The 18097-nt window shown below is 40.1% G+C and overlaps 2 protein-coding genes across 2 annotated transcripts; one reads left to right on the top strand and one right to left on the bottom strand.

Annotated features, from left to right (window-relative positions):
- Nucleotides 1–2455: 2455 nt before the first annotated feature.
- LOC113715792 (pectinesterase inhibitor-like) lies at nt 2456–3095 on the bottom strand. The gene has a single exon (XM_072069903.1). The coding sequence runs from the start codon at nt 3070–3072 to the stop codon at nt 2518–2520; it is 555 nt and encodes a 184-aa protein (XP_071926004.1). The 5' UTR covers nt 3073–3095; the 3' UTR covers nt 2456–2517.
- Nucleotides 3096–8742: 5647 nt separating this feature from the next.
- On the top strand, nt 8743–9156 carry LOC140016454 (uncharacterized). Its single transcript, XM_072069977.1, has one exon. The coding sequence runs from the start codon at nt 8743–8745 to the stop codon at nt 9154–9156; it is 414 nt and encodes a 137-aa protein (XP_071926078.1).
- Nucleotides 9157–18097: the final 8941 nt, after the last annotated feature.

The raw sequence follows: 18097 nt of genomic DNA, 5'->3' as shown, positions 1-18097 counted from the left end.
CACTACCAGGGTTTATTTAAATTAGATCATATGTTTCCTAACATAAAGTTAATCATGCTAGTTACCACTAATTTAAGATAATTAAATAATTATGGATTTAATTATCTTAATTGACAGTAGATTGTTATATTGAATTAAATATCGGACCCTTGATATTCAAACAACAAAACAATCATGAGAAAATAAATCAGAAAACATACGAATATTAACGAATAAAAAAAATAGATAAAAACAATTTGATCTCACAATTGTAATTGAACCAAATCCATTGTTACTTTTTGACTAGAATAAAAAATTAGTTGCTCATTGCGTAAAAAATTCCCAACGCAAAACTATGGAACATCCCAAAAGACAGGTGGCTAAGAAGAAAGAACAAAAGTTGTCTTTCTTTACAAAACCAAAGATACGATGCTTCAAATCGTTTTCCTCGGAAGTACTAATCACTAATAAAGTTAGCCGTCCTTTGTCTCCCTATTTTATCTCTAAAGTGTAGCTATCAAGATAAAGTATTTTTCCTAATTGGAAAAAGAAACTATAAGTTGTTTCCTAATTAATAACCTCTGAATTTTCTGCCAAACGTCCGTTCAGAATTTGACTCGAATTAGGAAGTCTATAGTAGGATTTAGACATGCCCACGCTAAATTGGCCATGAGTCTTCTGCCGGAAATTTCCTCAATTAACCCCCTTTTTACTCTTTTTCTTGTCATATTCCTATAATCAGCAGTAATTGCCAAATATAAGTAGAATTCATTCAATAATACAATATTTAACCAAAATTACAAAAAAATATTTATAAATTTAATAGCAATTACGCACCCTATCAATAAGGTTAAAGAGGGTGCTTAGCATCTTCTTATTTTTCTAGTTCATCACTTTTTGGCCAAGGTGTGCGTGTTTAACCAACAAAATTACGACCTTTTTTAACTAACACAAACTCAATTGATATTGAAGTTGCCTTATTATCGTAATCTGACTGAGGATTACTTGCTAATCCATGTTTCCAGATTAATAGGTAAGCAAAATTTGGTCGTCATATGTAGATAGCTATTGTTAAGGATTGATGGAAGTGGCCCTTTTATTCAATACATTATGTTGAAGAAGATTCAACATGGACTCTATATATCTCACATGCACAAAAGCCACAATGTCTGAATGGGAAGTTAAATTTCGGCCATTTTCAAGTGCTATAAAGAAAGACTTGACATTGGGATTTGACTGCATGAGAGACTAAATCCAGAAATATATGTATAAGCACAATTACGACATAGAAAAGTGCTTAATTTGCTATTAGGTCCCGTGCAAAAATGTATTTTTTGTTTACCAGAGGAGTAATTTTTCAAACTTTAATTATCAATTCTCCAAATTGTCCACCAAAAACGCCAAAGCAAAGGAAAATATGAATTTTTGATATAACACTACTAAAGAACACCTGCCACCACCTACATAAAATTTGTGCAAGATCAGTACATTGTGGTTCATCTATTATCACTCAATTAATGTCATTAATCGTTCTTTCACAGTTCATATAGTCCAAATTCCGTTTTATAAAGACGTGATTGTGTACTTGTTTTCACAGTTTGAGTAGTGTCCAACAGAATTGAATATTTTTTTAGCATGAAGCTGAAGAAAGTACAACTTTGAACTGCATAACTTCGGCTACTCCCAAATAGAAAAATGTGAAGGGACAGGAATTGAAAAAATTATATAAAGTAGCGATTTCCAATTGAGTTCTGGATTGCTCAATTTTCCACTCTCGTTTCTAAAATGTTTTCTTCACGTTTAAATTTTAATGTTATTGCTTCCTTTTTATAATAAAAAGAAAAAAAAAACACGTTCCAGCAGGAAGATAGGGGCGGGTCTAGAGGGTGTGGGAAGCAAGTGAAGTCTGAATTAGGGCAAGGGGAAAACTGATTTGGCCAAAGTAATATGGGCTGTGGAATTATCATTTGTCGTTTTTTGGTTTTTTTTTTTTGGTTATATGTTCAATCAGTCAAATTGTTGACGATGTTCCATGATTCTTTTGATATTGGCAATTGATAATATCACAGCTCATATTTTATTTCACAGCAAGTTTATGATGTGAAATGACAAAACTATCCCTCCTAAGTCCAAATTGCACTTGGACTTGAAAAGGGCAATTTTGATATTTTGAGTAAAAATGGCTGTGGAACTTGAAAAATGGGCTGCGGCAATTTTGATATTTTGAGTAAAAATGGCTGTGGAACTTGAAAAATGGGCTGCGGCAATTTTGATATTTTGAGTAAAAATGGCTGTGGAACTTGAAAAATGGGCTGCGGCATTAATAGCACCCAAAGAAATTAGAGCAGGGTATGAATTTACCTCCCAAATTAATACCATTGAGCAAGCTATGGATGGAAAAAAGGGAAGACAGTTCTCTAAATGTGAAATCCGTATCAACTCGTTGCCAATCTTACATATGGTAGAGACAAACATGAACTCCGAGAGAGAGAGAGAGAGATGGCAATTTAATTAAGAAATATGTCTTTTTTTCACATATTAATTTCCTTGCAACATATTTGCTGTAACCAAAATAATATTACAAAGTTTTTGCTCTTTCTGACAAGCATTTGTAAGTGTTGGTGGTTCAGGTAGTTTACGTTCCTTGAAACATTCATCACAAGTATCAACTTCAGTTTGAGCTGCTGATGCTTTGATATTCACGCCTGCATAATCACCAGCTTGCAATCGCTTGGTACAATCACCAAGAACGGAAATGCTGTTTGTATAGTTTTCCAAGCAAGTATTGTATATCTCTTTTGATATCTTATCAGTTGCCTTTTTTCCAAGGGAAGTGACCAGGGCTTGGGTTGATTTGGCATTGGTGGTTGATAAATCAATCGAAATTTGGCAGAGGCCGGCAAGATTTGCAGTGCGAGAACGAGGGTCTGACTCTAAGGCTTTGGTACAAAATGAAGGGTCTTTTGATTTAGAGCAAACACGTTCAATTAGATCTTGAGTTGCTTCCCCACATGAAGAATAATAGCCCAGAAATGCTAGGAAAAATAAAAGCAATGGAAAATATGATGATCTATGGCTCCAAGATAACTCCATTTTTTTTCTCTCTTTTCTTTCAGATGGCGTTGTTTTACTTGTAAAAATCTCTAACGCTAGATATAAATAAAGCTTCAAAACGAACATCAAAGGAAATAGTTCCAGTTATTTATTATTGCTTACCTTTTTTGTAGTAGATTTCAATAACTTTCCTTGTGGGCAGTTATTGAGTCATAATGTTCTTGTTGGAGGCATATGTCCATCAATTAAAGCTCGACAAAGATGATGAATATCTAGACTTGCTAGGAGGATAAGGATCATAAGGTCAAAACAATAGTCATTCCATATAGCTAGAGATGGACTATTTTGTACTCCATTACTGAATCATGTTCATCCTGATTAATTATTTGGTGTTGCAAATCCTAACCATAAAAGTTCTTTTCTTGTTTTTGGTGCAGTAAAAGGTATTGGTGGATGGCATGTCATGGCAGCATAGAAAGCTCCAATAGATTAACAATTATTTTGAAAAATTGACAATAGATTAACAACTATTTCAATGATGATAATAATGAAGAAGATAGTGGCACAAATAAAGATATTAATGACGATTAGTTCATCCCAATAATTTCAAAGGAGGCCAAGAAACGAAATGACTATTCAAAAACTGGCAAAACAATACAAACACGACAAAATTTCAAGTATGATAAATGTGGAGTGTGTTAATTTCATTTAAAAGTTTGTCAAATTTTTAGTTACTCTAAATTAAGAGGTATAAATTCTCTATCGTGTACTCTTTAAAAAAATTTTAATAAATAGATCGGTATTTATGCCTAAACACCACCCTTCCTTGATGGTTTCCTTTAAACAAAAAAGATAAACAACCATTTTCGTGAGGGTAGTAGGGCTTGAATTTAGTCCCTTCGGTGATTTGTCAAAGTTGTTCTAGTTGCCCTGACATTTGTTAAGACTAATAAAGTTAAAACTATTTAGAGGTGCTCATGAAAAGAAGAAAATTTCACGGGAGTATAATTCTTGAAGACGAGAAATGTATCCACCATTGGCCCGTGTGTCTATCCCAAATTGCTTGTCATGCTTAACGTACTTATTTTATTTTGGCTTTCATACAATTTCCTGTCATGAAACAGAAGTTTAACTAAAGAAATAAAAGCTGAAAAGCATGCACTCCACAGAGAAGGCGTGGAAGATGATGAAGGACGCAAGAGAAGAAGTGGAACCATAATCACGCCTTTACTGGAAAGCTGCTCAAGAAACGTGAGCTCATCGAGCAAGTGGTCCTGCAATAGATTCCGGTATGCAAAAGCCACGTGTCCCAGCTGGATTGGTAGAGCTAAGGAAGTTAGTTATTAGTTTAGCTATATATAGTCGGGTTCAATGATGAAGGAGGGGGGAACTTTGTTAACAAATTGTTAGGGATCATTCTCTAAGCATTGTCCTTTTCTAATCTTCATTCATTCTTGTTCATCTCCTCCTCTTTCCCGCCATTTCTGTAATCTTCATTGTATTGATCAGTACAATACCATTGAACTGAATTTTTATTAGTTACTATTACTACTTGTTAATCTTCGAGAATTTATCTTGTTAATTTGATTGTGTACGATTCCATTGTCTGGTTCCTGTTCGATACCATCACAGTGGTGTTAGAGCGCAACTACGAGCCAGTAGGGATGACTAAGATGCAGGGAGAGACACTGAGGAAGGATCTAACCAAGATAGGGAGTGTAGTGAGAACATTTGCCAATAGAAATGATGGAATAGAACAGGCTGTGAGGGCAATGGAACATAGGCAGGAGAGCACTGAGAAGGCCATTAAAAATCTGGATAAAAAATATGAGGGAATGATGAACATGATGGTACAGATTATGTCCAAAATTAAGTGATAAAGCGAAGGAAGTAGAGGGCAGCAACTCTGGAAATGACCAGATGGTGGAGGTGGTCAAGGGGAAGTATGAGAAAGTTGAAGGAAGAGGGGGGGCAAAACTGCCTAGGATGGATTTTCCCTCGTTTGATGGAACAAATCCCAGGGAATGGGTTAGGAGAGCTAATAAGTACTTCCAAATCCATGGAGTAGAGGAAGAATTGAAGTCTGATATTGCACAACTCTACCTGAAGGACAGGGTAGATATCTGGTTCCATGGAATGTAATATGAAAGAGGGGCAGTACCATGGAATGAGTTGGCAATGGCGGTTTATGAGAGATTTGGAGAGGGAGATCCACGGGAGGCCATAAAGGAGTTCAACAAACTAGTACAGACTGGCAGTGTAGCAGAATACCTGGAGAAATTTGAGATGCTGAAATCCCTAGTAATGTCCTCCCTCCCTCAGACAACCTGATTCTTATTACAGATCTTGTTTTCTTAGTAGCTTGAAGGATGAAATTGTCAACATGGTTAGAATGACCAAACCAAACCCCTCACTTTAGTAGATGCTATTGAGGCTGCTAACTTGCAGGAGAAAAATTTGGAAGCCATTAGGAAGGCACAGGGAAAGAATGTCTAGAAATACCCCACCACACCTCATTTTCAAACCCCTACCCCAAAAAATAAGATGAAATGGCCTAATATCCAGAAACCGGAGCTCAGTTCCACTAAGAACACCAAGAAAGTGACCCAATTAGTCAACCAATATAAGGGAATCAGCCTCTCTAAATTCAGCTACAGGAGAGAGAAGGGTTTGTGCTTCAAGTGTGCTGAGCCTTATACTCTGGGCATACATGCAAGCAGGCTCATATACACTACATAGTGATAGATGAACCTATTGGGTCTGGTATTCCACTTGAACGGTAAAGAATTCAGTGACAGTCTTGAAGAAGAGCTGAGCAATGAGAACATAGAGGTCCCCATTCATGCACTAGCAGGGGGCAATAAGCACAAGACTATCAAAGTGAGGGGCAGGCTAGCAGGAAGGGAACTATTAATCCTTATTGACAGTGGTAGTACTCATTGTTTCCTGGATGAGAAACTGGCAGAAGATTTAGGAATCTAGATTACTGGAGCACCCTTGACAATCAATGTGGCTAATGGAGAGAAATTGGGATCCAGGAAGCTTCAACAGGTGGTAGGATGGGAAATGCAAGGGCATGTCTTCCATCACCAATTTAATTTACTCAGGTTGGGCAGCTGTGACGTGGTGCTTGGGGTTGATTGGTTAGTCAAGTACAGCCCCATTGAGTTTAACTTCAAACAGCCGACTATGAAGTTCTTGAAGGGGAACGAGCCAATGGTATTGAAAGGAGAAGTAGAGAAACTGAGGTTGAAACCCTTCAAGGGGAGTAAACTAGCTAAATGGAGAAGGAAGCAAGCATATGGAATCACTGCCCAACTCTATGTGGTGGAGCAGAATGGGTTGGGCCATGAGTAGGTGCCAATAGAAATGAAAGAACTGCTGAGACTGTTTGAGAAGGTATTCTCTGAACCACAAGGTATGCCTCTAGTCAGGAGTCATGACCATGCCATTCCCTTAGAAGAAGGAGCAGCCCCATTTCAAAACAGGCCATATAGGTGTCCCTATGTGCAAAAGACTAAGATAGAAAAACTGGTCAAGGAAATGCTACAGATACAGATCATCCAACCCAACAACAACTCTTTTGCATCTCTAGTATTGTTGGTCAAGAAGAAGGATGGGAGCTGGAGGTTCTGTATTGACTATAGATAGCTCAATGAGCTGACAATAAAAGACAAGTTCCCAATGCCACTGATAGATGAGTTGATTGATGAGCTGCAAGGCTCTAAGTTCTTCACCAAGATAGACTTAAGGTCTGGTTACCATCATATAAGAGTTAAGGTGGAAGACAGGCACAAAACAGCATTCAGAACTCACCAAGGATTATATGAATTCAAGGTCATGCCATTTGGGTGGACCAATTCCCTAGCTACCTTTCAAAGCCTCATGAACCATATCTTCAAAGAGCAACTAAGGAAGTATGTTTTGGTGTTCTTTGATGATATCTTAGTATACAGCCCCACCTGGGACAGTCACCTGGAACATGTGGCCACAGTTCTAAACATCTTGAAGGAGCACCAACTATATGCTAAAAGAAACAAATGCTCATTTGCTCAGACAGAAGTGGAGTACCTAGGCCACATTATCTCTGATCAAGGGGTGATGGCCAACCCTAAGAAGGTAGAAGGCATGATGAGTTGGCCAAAACCAGCTACAGTTAAGTAACTAAAGAGATTCCTAGGGCTGACAGGTTACTATAGGAAGTTTGTGAAAGGGTATGGATCCATAGCAAAACCTCTCACCATGCTATTAAAAAAGGATGGTTTTCTCTGGAATGCAGAGGCTGATGAGGCATTTCAAAGGCTGAAATTGGCAATGTGCAACACCTCTATGCTGGCACTGCCTGATTTTACTAAACCGTTTATAATTGAGACTGATGCCTACTATGGAGGTGTGGGAGCTGTACTGATGCAAGACAAGAGACCCCTGGCATACCTGAGCTAGAGTCTAGGACCTAGGAACCTGGGACTCTCCATCTATGAAAAGGAACTGCTAGCCCTGGTAATGACAGTGACTAAGTGGAGGCACTACTTGGAGGGACATCACTTCCTAATAAGGATTGATCATCAGAGCTTAAGTACCTACTAGATCAGAGGGTCACTATTACACTTCAACAAAAATGGCTAACCAAATTGTTGGGACTGAGTTATGAGATCCAGTACAAGAAAGGGAGAGAGAATGTGGTTGCAGATGCATTATCCAGGAGAGCTAGCAGTGAAGAAGGAGACTGTGCTGCATTAGTTTGTGTCATTCCAGAATGGATGAAGGAGGTGATTGGAAGTTATGAGTGGGATGGAAAAGCTCAAGATCTCATCAGGCAACTGCTGCTTACCCCTGACAACCAACCAGATTTCACTTATCAGGATGGTGTGCTCAGGTATAAAGGTAAGATAGTGATGGGCATAGAGGGTGGTGTAAGAAAGAAAATCATTACTACAATACATGACTCGTAGCTGGGAGGACACTCTGGAATGCAAGCAAGTTACCTGAGGGCCAGACAGCTATTCCATTGGCCAGGAATGCAGAAGGACATCAAGGATACTATGCTACAATGTGATACATGTAGAAGGTGTAAAGATGAACACACTGCTTATCCGGGTCTTTTGCAACCCCTCCCTTTACTGCAATATTCATGGAGTCATGTAACTATGGACTTCATTGAAGGACTACCAGTATCTGAGAAAAAGGACACTATTATGGTAGTGGTGGATAGATTCACCAAATCAACACATTTTATCAGCCTCTCCCAGCCTTTTGATGCTCCAATAGTGGCTAGAATTTTCCTGGATCAGATCTGTAAGCTATATGGAGTACTCCTAAGCATGCTTTTTGACAGGGACAAGGTGTTCACTAGCCATTTCTGGACTGTGCTATTCACCTTGCTGGGAACTAAACTGAAGCTGAGCACTGCTTATCACCCCCAGACAGACGTCCAATTTGAGAGGGTAAACCAAGTGTTGGAAATGTATTTGAGGTGCATGACACACTTAGAACCTAAGAGATGGAATGCCTAGCTCTCCCTTGTTGAGTGGTGGTACAACACCACATATCACACAGCTATACATATGAGTCCATTTGAAACTTTGTATGGAATGGCCCCTCCTCAGCTAGCACTGGGGCCTTACTCTCACTCCAGGGTGGCAACAGGAGAAGATCACTTGATGGATAGGCAGAGGTTGGAAGAAGAACTTGCAGAAGGCTCGGGATAGGATGAAAGTATATGCTAATCAGAACAGGAGCGAGAGGACATTTAGTGTCGGAGATTGGGTCTACTTGACTCTACAACCATATAGGCAAATGTCTATGGAATTAAGGGGCAACACCAAGCTGTCAGCTAAGTACTTTGGTCCATATCAGGTGGTTCAGAAGATAGGAAGGGTGGCATATAAGCTTAAGCTACTTGAGGGATCCAAAATTCATCATATGTTTCATGTGTCATTGTTGAAGAAAAAGATAGGGAATAATGCAACTCCCGCGCTCCAACTACCAAACCTGGACGGGAAAAGCCATTTGAGAGTGGAACCAGCTGCTATTCTGGATCACAAAATCATCAAGAGGAGGAATGTAGCAGCAGTACAATGGCTCATTCACTGGTGGGGAACCACACCAGCCGAAGCTACATAGGAAGATGCAGAAAAGATCAAGAGGGAGTTCGCTGAATTTCAATCTTGAGGACAAGATTGATTGAAGGGGGCCAATTGTCATGAAACAGAAGTTTAACTAAAGACATAAAAGATGAAAAGCGTGCACTCGACAGAGAAGGCATGGAAGATGATGAATGGCGCAAGAGAAGGCATGGAACCAGTATCATACCTTTATTGGAAAGCTGCTCAAGAAACATGAGCTCATCGAGCAAGTGGTCCTGCAACAAATTCCGGTATTCAAAAGCCACGTGTCCGAGCTAGATTAGTAGAGCTCAGGAAGTTAGTTATTAGTTTAGCTATATATAGTCAGGTTCAATGATGAAAGAGGGGGAACTTTGTTAACAAATTGTTAGTCATCATTCTCTAAGCATTGTCCTTTTCTAATCTTCCTTCATTCTTGTTCATCTCCTCCTCTTTCCTGCCATTTCTGTAATCTTCATTGTATTGATCAGTACAATACCATTAAATTGAATTTTTATCAGTTACTATTACTACTTGTTAATCTCCGAGAATTTATCTTGTTAATTTGATTGTGTACCATTCCATTGTCTGGTTCCCGTTCGATACCATCACATTTCCAGAAAAGAATATTTAAAAACCTGTTACAAAATCATATAGTATATTCCAATAATGCATTTAAGATTTCAAAACTCTAGAAGCTAACACTAACTTAACGGGCAATCATGGAAAAATTATTTTCTAGCTAATCAAGTATCATTTTTACGATATTGTGTACAAATTTGACCATGAAAAATAAAGTGAAATGAAAGGGGTATATCTTTCTTTCTTGCTTTCAGCATTTACAAGTAGATTAATTCTTTCTTCTTTTCATGGAAAATTATTTCAAAATATATGAGAAACTTTTTATACACAAATCTTACGGATCAAATGGAAAAAAGTAACAAAATTTCTTTTTATTCTTTTTAATTAGTAAAAGTAAAGATTAACACAAGATTACTCATAAGGTAAGAATGCATACCGAGCACTAAGCCAATTGTGATGAGTTGGTTTATTTGTTGAAATCACAATGAACTATTTAATTCTTTTCAAGCAAAATTTTCCGGTGGTCGGGAGAGAGTTTTTAGAGTTCTATTCATTGTTAGGTTTGAAATTTGAATCTTTTGCTTAATAGTTAGGGGAAGGAATGGCGTGAAGAGGAGTGAGAGGGTCCAAAAAAAAAAGCAAACTTTACAGGGCAGCTGGATTGAATGAACAGAATTGGTTAAGAACAAGTAGCTATCATATAATTAACTAAAAGGATTTAACGTTTTTCCAACTATAATTTTCATATAATACTCAGTGAATTATCACATAGAATTGAAAGTGGAAGGACTCAGCTGCATTTAGTTGAAAGCCATTAGTAGCTCGTATCAAATCTTTTTTTTCTTTGGCTAACCCCGTCCACGGGGAGGGAAGCCACCCCAGCTTTTATTCATAGAAATCAAAGTACAAAAGAAGACCAAGTTACAAGGGTACTCGCACTAGGGGGTTCGCACTCTCCTAACAGAAGGGAACCCCAGGCTATCTAGACCAATTCCTCCACGGGCCAATCTCAGCCATTCACTCTAATGCTCATAGAGCTTGACAGCATGGTGGGGTGTGCTACCCCGACATTAGCCAGAATATCTGCCACCTTGTTTCTCTCTAAAACAATAAGAAAACCTAGCCGAATCTCCCGCCAGCTTCCATATTTGGTGGATCTCCCAGCGGATATGCCAAGGACAGTGAAGCTGTCGTTTAAGAATTCCCACCAAGACCAGTGAATCCTGTTGAATGCTAACATTCGTGAACCCCTGTTGAGCACATATCCGAAGCCCCGTCAGGAGAGCCAGTGTTTCAGCCTGGAGGCTAGACTTCACTCCAAAAAAGCAGAGAAACCCACCAAGGCGTGCCCCGACGGATCCCGTAACAATCCTCCACCACCACATGTCCCAGGATTACTCTTGGAACAGCCATCCGTGTTCAAGGTAAGCACCTCCATTGCAACTAGCTTCCAGCAAACAAGTTTGAGTCCAAAACGCCCACTGACTGAGATGACCAGTCACACAACTACAAGAACGAACATGCCCCAACCTGCTGCTTGAACTGCCTTTCGAGCAACAATTTGGTCTCCAGAAAAATATTTTGGCAAATAGAAGGGGGATGTGGGTGAATATCCTCAAAAAGCGCTCTACTCCTAGCTTTTCAAAGATGCCAATAGAGTATGCTCGGGAGAGTATGGTAGAGAGCCCGCTGCCTCTCCGAGTTAGGTGAAACCAACCACTAAGAAGCCAGACGGGCCCGCACAGACGGGACCATGCAAGAGATGCCACACAACCCCTTAAGGAATGCCCATACCACCATAGCAACCTCACCCGTGGCAAATACATGCTCAATGGACTCAACCGACGGGGAAAGACAACACACACATTTTGACGAAACATGAAAGCCAAGTGTGCTGTGCACGTTATTTAAGGGCAGCCGGCCCATTAAGAGTCGAACCATGAAAAACGATACTTTCACGGGAGTTGGACGCTGCTAAACCCTAGAAAGCATGACTGAAACATTACCGGCATGCCGTACCTCATGATAGGCCGAGGCTAAAGAGAACTTCCCAAACCTCTCCGGCATCCATACCACCTCATCTGCAAGCTGTTTAGTCGGGACCGATTTCCCCAACACAGAAGACATCACGTCCCGTGGTAGAACCTGAGCCAGGAGCTGAGCATTCCAATGACCCTGAATGACAAAGTTTCGGAAAGATAGATGCGAGGCCACCGGGGTTTTGAGAAACAACGCTCCACTCCCCAACTAATATCATACCAAAAATGACACGAACCGTCTTGTACTAACCACAACATGGAAAGCTCAACCTGTCGGCTGATGTCCAGCATTCGTCTCCACGTCGCTGAGGCAAATAGCTTGCATTCTACCTGGCAAGGGTGAATTCTCTGACAATACTTCTCCCGCATGAAAGAAGCCCACAAGGACGACCCGGTCTGGAGCTGCCACCAGAGCTTGTAAGAGAAAGACGTATATACATCCCTAAGCCGGCGAAACCCCGCCCCTCCTTCCTCAGGTGGGAGACATAGTTTAGCCCAGTCAATCCAATGATACTTCAATCCCTCCTCCGAAGATCTCCATAAAAAGTTGGCACAAGCTCGCTCGATGACCCGCAACACAGCCTTGGGCATTACTGTAGCAGACAACAAATGAATCGGAATAGCGGAAAGAACATGCTTGATCAAAGTGAGCCTCCCTCTCGACGATAAAAACTTAGTCTTCCAAGACAATATTTTCCCTAGGACCTTCTGACACACCTCCGCAAAGTAGGCCGTCTTACACCTGCTGACATATAGGGGAAAACCTAAATAGCGGGTGGGAAATGTCTGTCGTGAGAATCCCGTGATACGTTCAATTGCCCTACGTCATGTACTGGATAAGGACAAGTGAACCAAATAGCCGCTCTTCTGAGCACTAAGCATCTGACCTGAGGAACATTGATACATATCTAGCACCCTCATAACCCGGCGCAAAGATGCTGAGGACCCACTAGCTAGGATGAGCACGTCGCCCGCAAAAGTCAAATGGGTTACCCTAGGGCAACCCTGGGGGACCTTGAACCCGTGGTATGACGGCTGGGTTACAAGATTGTTCAGCCCCCACAATAGGACCTCCGCGGCTATAACGAATAAGGCAGGAGAGAGCGGGTCCCCCTGACGGAGACCCCTGCTCGAGTTGAAGAAGCCGTAAGCTGTCCCATTTATCATAACTGAAAACCAAACGTTAGACACCAACCGCCAGACCATATCAATGAAGCGTGTCCCAAACCCAAACTTCCGCAATACCCTAATAAGATGAAGTTAGGACACCCGGTCATAAGCCTTGGCCATGTCAAGTTTTAGCACAACGTTACCCCCTCTCGCTTCTTTCTAATGCCTGTGACAATTTTTTGAACCAACAGTGTGACAGCCTCACCTCCCCCAAAGGCGAACCAAAGGGTTCGGCAGACCGCCTGCCCAGCTCTCGCCGGGACTCAGTCGTTCACAACAGTCCTCACTTAAAACCGGAATAAAACCACAGGAATAAATATAGCAACCATCCAAAACCTAAAGTGAAACTTATATATATTTCTATCTCAAAAGGGAGTACAACCATCGAATATACAAAGGTTCTCAATTCTTCATACATCCAGCCGTGCCAAGCACTAGGGCGAAAACCATTACAAAATTTCAAGAAACTAGTCTAAGCTAGTCTATACCGAGCTCTTGTCCTAGCTCGCCTTCCCCTGTTAAGTAAAACAAAACTAGAGAGATGAGCTGGAAGCTCAGTGAGGTTCTGAACACGAAATCAAACAATCAATCCAATACATTAAGTATAGAGTATCAATAATTCAAGAAACATTTACAATGGAAAGCGATAATAACACATTCATTAAAAGGATACGGGCTCACAGGGAGCCATTCATTCGTTCGTTCATTCATTCTCCTGTCATTCCCTTATTCCTCCAATCATTTGAAAATGCATTTTTGTAAGTAAAAATCCCTCATTTGCATTGACATTCATTCATTCATTTCATTCACCCCCTCCTAGACGTTGGCCAGGCTCCACCCGACAACAAGGTAATACTCGAGTATACCAAACGTTCACCCAGGGTCACCATATCGCCCGACCGAATCTGCTTCTGGCTCGAGTCGTTCGGTAACGAAGGGCAGGGCCCAGTTCAGCCAAAAGGCTTACATTCACGCACAAGTAACGTTTCAATCATTGAATCATTGAAAATTTCACATTCATTTAGGTCGAGTGCGATAAAGTACACACTTGTCTAGAAAACTCGTTTTGGAAATTATTGAGAGCACTTAACACATTATCAAACAATAACAGCAAGCCATGAAGTCAAGGAAAATATAACAAACAAGGAACACTCACCTATGTACGCAAAACAGCGCCCAAAATATCCTTTCGAATAATATTCTCAGTCACCGAGAAAACCTAAGATCCAACGAGAAAGAATATTACAGTTCATCGAGTAAAACAATTAGATGAAAATGAAAAAAAGCCGACTAACGACGAGTAAAACGTATAAAGATGACTTTAAAGTGAAACGAGGGCATTTGAATCTGTGGACGGGAATAACGAGGGTTTCTTAAACCAAATGCAGAACTAAACTCAAAAGGGTTATAAAATTTCCAACGGAAAACACTTTGACCAAAGACAAATCAGAATCCAAATAGATAGGCTAAGGAATATTCTTTCTGAATCGTTTATGTGGCTCAAAATCAATATATAATCAAGTAGACATTATATACAAAGGTCGTGATGAACATCACGTGAAAAGGATGACAAAATACCTTAATTTTACATTTAAAACCTCACTTGAAAGTAGTTTTCTCGTAACCGAGAAAACCCTAATTTATACCTCTTTATTTGGGAAGGAGTAAGTAAACATTTGGAGTTTCCAATTGAAAAGGTATCCTGTTTTAAAATGGTAAAATGGTCATAATATTCACCAAGCGGAAATATATGAGTTCAAATAGAAAATAGCTTCTCGAACACCCTTCTTGAGAATCAAAGTAGTTTTCCATGAAATACACCCAACTTGACACAAAACACATTTCAAAAACCACTTTAACCTACTCACATTACAAGAAAATAAACGGACGGCATTTCCCCTTAAATACTTCACTTTCTCCCTACAATCAAATACCCAATCTTACAAGAATCAATCACAATCACACATTCGATTTATAAACAATAAAACACGTCCAGTTAGGCCACAATATCCTTCAATCAAAGCCAATTAGAAGCTCAAAAACCAACAATTAGAAAACCCCCAAATCGAAACCCTAGAACCGGAATTTATCCCCACAAGCGAAAATTTTTCGCAAACAACTGCAATTAACGTATAGAAGTTCCATTTAACATCATTTTAATCCATCAATCCAAGACCAATCCATGACTATCATATAAAATCAGAAAAATCCCCAATAAATCGGAAATTGGACCAACTTGACTTAAAACCATGAAATCATCCACAATATAGCATATTTAACCACTATGAAGCACTAGTATACCATTATCAAAACAACAAAGGAACTTCCTTAGCAACTCATCTTATAACTCAAGAAAGATTGGAATTTAAATCTTTCCTTCCAAAAACAACTCCACTATCACCTTTAACCCTCCTTAGTTAGCAGTTGTATGGAGTAGTTTGTAAATCTATCGGTTAAAACTCAAGATTTGAGTGAAAACTGAAACTAGAAAAATGAAGAGCTTTTCTTTCTTCTCTCAAGATGCACGGCTGAGCAAGGAGCAAAATGAAGATATTTTGGCCCCAAAACAGTATAAAAAGGGAAGAAAACAGGCGGTCAAAGTTGGTGGCTGCCTGTGCCATGTCATAATCCGGCCAGAATCTGGCCGGATTTCTTGCCGGATTCTTGGCCGGATTCAAGGCAGTAGCAAAACTCAATTTTTTTTCCAAAAGGCTCCAACAATCCAGCCGGCAATCCGGCCAAGAACTGGCCGGATTTGTGGTTGGATTTGAGGCAGAGACGAAATTCATTTTTTTCAAAACCCTCAAACAATCCGGCCAAGATCTGGCCGGATTTGTCCTTTTCACTTTTCCGAAAAATTTTTCTTTTCCAAGCTCACACGCCGCATTCATTCGCACTTCCAACGAATATATAAATCTCTAATCTCATGCAAATACACTTAATAAACACAACCACACACTCACATTTATAACGAAAACTTCCTTAGAAACATGGATAGCAACGTTTCACTTAAATAAAACAACGGAAGCAAAAATAAACAAAAGGCTGAGAAAATGTGAAAATTTTTAGGGTTCTCACACTCTCCTCTCTTAAGAAATTTTGTCCTCGAAATTTTCCTATTAACGGGATCTATCAAAATCTAAAGTAACCAATGGCTTGTACCTTCTACGTCCTCAGAAGAAATGAGGATCTTCATTCTAGTCCCTTCTCCATTTGACGGTCCAGGGTTGGTCTTGGTTGGTTGCTGGGTTCCTTTCTTTTCACGCAATTGAACCAAGCAATTAGCAATCCGATGCTTGGCGCTCCTACAACACAGACATCTTCCCTCCTTTTTCCAACAACCCACCTCAATATGTTTGCCTTTTCTACAATAGCCACAAAACGGGAAAGGGATTGAGGTTTGATCTTCTTGTGAGATACCTCTCAGTGGTCCTTCTCCACTTGGGTTTCCTCCCGGAATATCTTCCTTAAATGTCTCCAAATTTTTCACACCACCCACTCCTCGACCCATCTTAGCGAATGGCCTACCTTGCTCACCATGTTCTGGCCTTTGACTTTCAAAAGATACACCCCTTTTCTTTGCATGGAAGATCTTCACTTGTGGCCTTGCAATTTCTGTCCTTTGAGCTTTCTCCGGAACCTCCATAGAAGTAGCACTTTGTGCCATTGCTAAGGCCTCCTCAGAAATCCTTCGTATTTCCTTTTTAGCTCTATGTTCTTGTGCAAGAGCTCAATTTTCTCCGAATACTCGTGCTTCCATCGCCCTTCCCAATACTCGACTAGTTTCCTTTGGACCTCTATTTTGTCTCGAAGAACCGTGATTTTCCTATACATATCAACGCAATGTGCCATCTCACGGAGTCGCTGGAACTCAAGTGATAGCCTGTTAGGCAAATCAATGGGTCATAAGAAGTTCCTAAGTACAAGTGGCACTCTAACCATATCATTGTTAAGTCCTTCGATCCCAATCCAACCACAAAAACTTAAGCGGAAATACTGGCAAATAAACTAGACGGAAAAATAGAGTATGGACACAAATAGACATATACACACATAACGCACCATATATCAGGGAGACAGATGATCAAACACACAAATGCATATCAAGTTAGATAGATAGTCATATACACAAATATACAAACTAACGTCATGTAGTAACAATATAAGGGCGAATCAAAAGAAAAGGCGATATGTCGTCCCACACTCAGTTAAAATACCCCGTCCGGTCTCTCATGTCACTTTCTATCCACACTAGACGTCCGTTGATCTCTTGTACTCATTCTAGCCAAACGAAACCCATTCATATTCCCAAAATGCAAGTCTCAAGTACTTAACATGGCCTCAACTCTGGAGTACTTGGGCACGAGAATCCGAAATAAGATAATTCACATCTCGAGCTGGCCAGTCCCAAGAGTGAACTATCTACAATCGAAATTCCTACCTGACGTATCTATCTATAATCCTCAGATACCACAAGAAAATTTAAGGCCTATAACATTCACAATTCATAGCATATGCTCGAACGAGCACTTAGTCCCTCATACTTATTCACCACTTAGTTCAGGCTCACTCCGCGCAGAGACCACGCAAAGCAGGCTCTGATACCAACTGTGTGACAGCCCCACCTCCCCCTAAGGCGAACCAAAGGGTTTGGTGGACCGCCTGCCCCGCTCTCGCAGGGACTCAATCGTTCACAACAGTCCTCACTTAAAACCGGAATAAAACCACAGGAATAAATATAGCAACAATCCAAAACCTAAAGTGAAACTTATATACATTTCTATCTCAAAAGGGAGTACAACCATCGAATATGCAAAGGTTCTCAATTCTTTATACATCCAGCCCGTGCCAAGCACTAGGGCGAGAACCATTACAAAATTTCAAGAAACTAGTCTAAGCTAATCTATACCAAGTTCTCATCCTGACTCGCATTCCCCTGTTACGGAAAATAAAACTAAAGGGATGAGCTGGAAGCTCAGTGAGGTTCTGAACACATAATCAAACAATCAATCTAATACATTAAGCATAGAGTATCAATAATTCAAGAAACATTTACAATGGAAAGCGAGAATAACATATTCATTAAAAGGATACGGGCTCACAGGGAGCCATTCATTCGTTCGTTCATTCATTCTCCTGTTATTCCCTTATTCCTCCAATCATTTGAAA

This window comes from Coffea arabica, chromosome 11c, assembly GCF_036785885.1.
Source record: "Coffea arabica cultivar ET-39 chromosome 11c, Coffea Arabica ET-39 HiFi, whole genome shotgun sequence".
NCBI classification, from domain to species: Eukaryota; Viridiplantae; Streptophyta; class Magnoliopsida; order Gentianales; family Rubiaceae; genus Coffea; species Coffea arabica.
The sequence above is the reverse complement of the archived record's forward strand: the minus strand, read 5'-3'. Positions and strand labels throughout refer to the sequence as shown.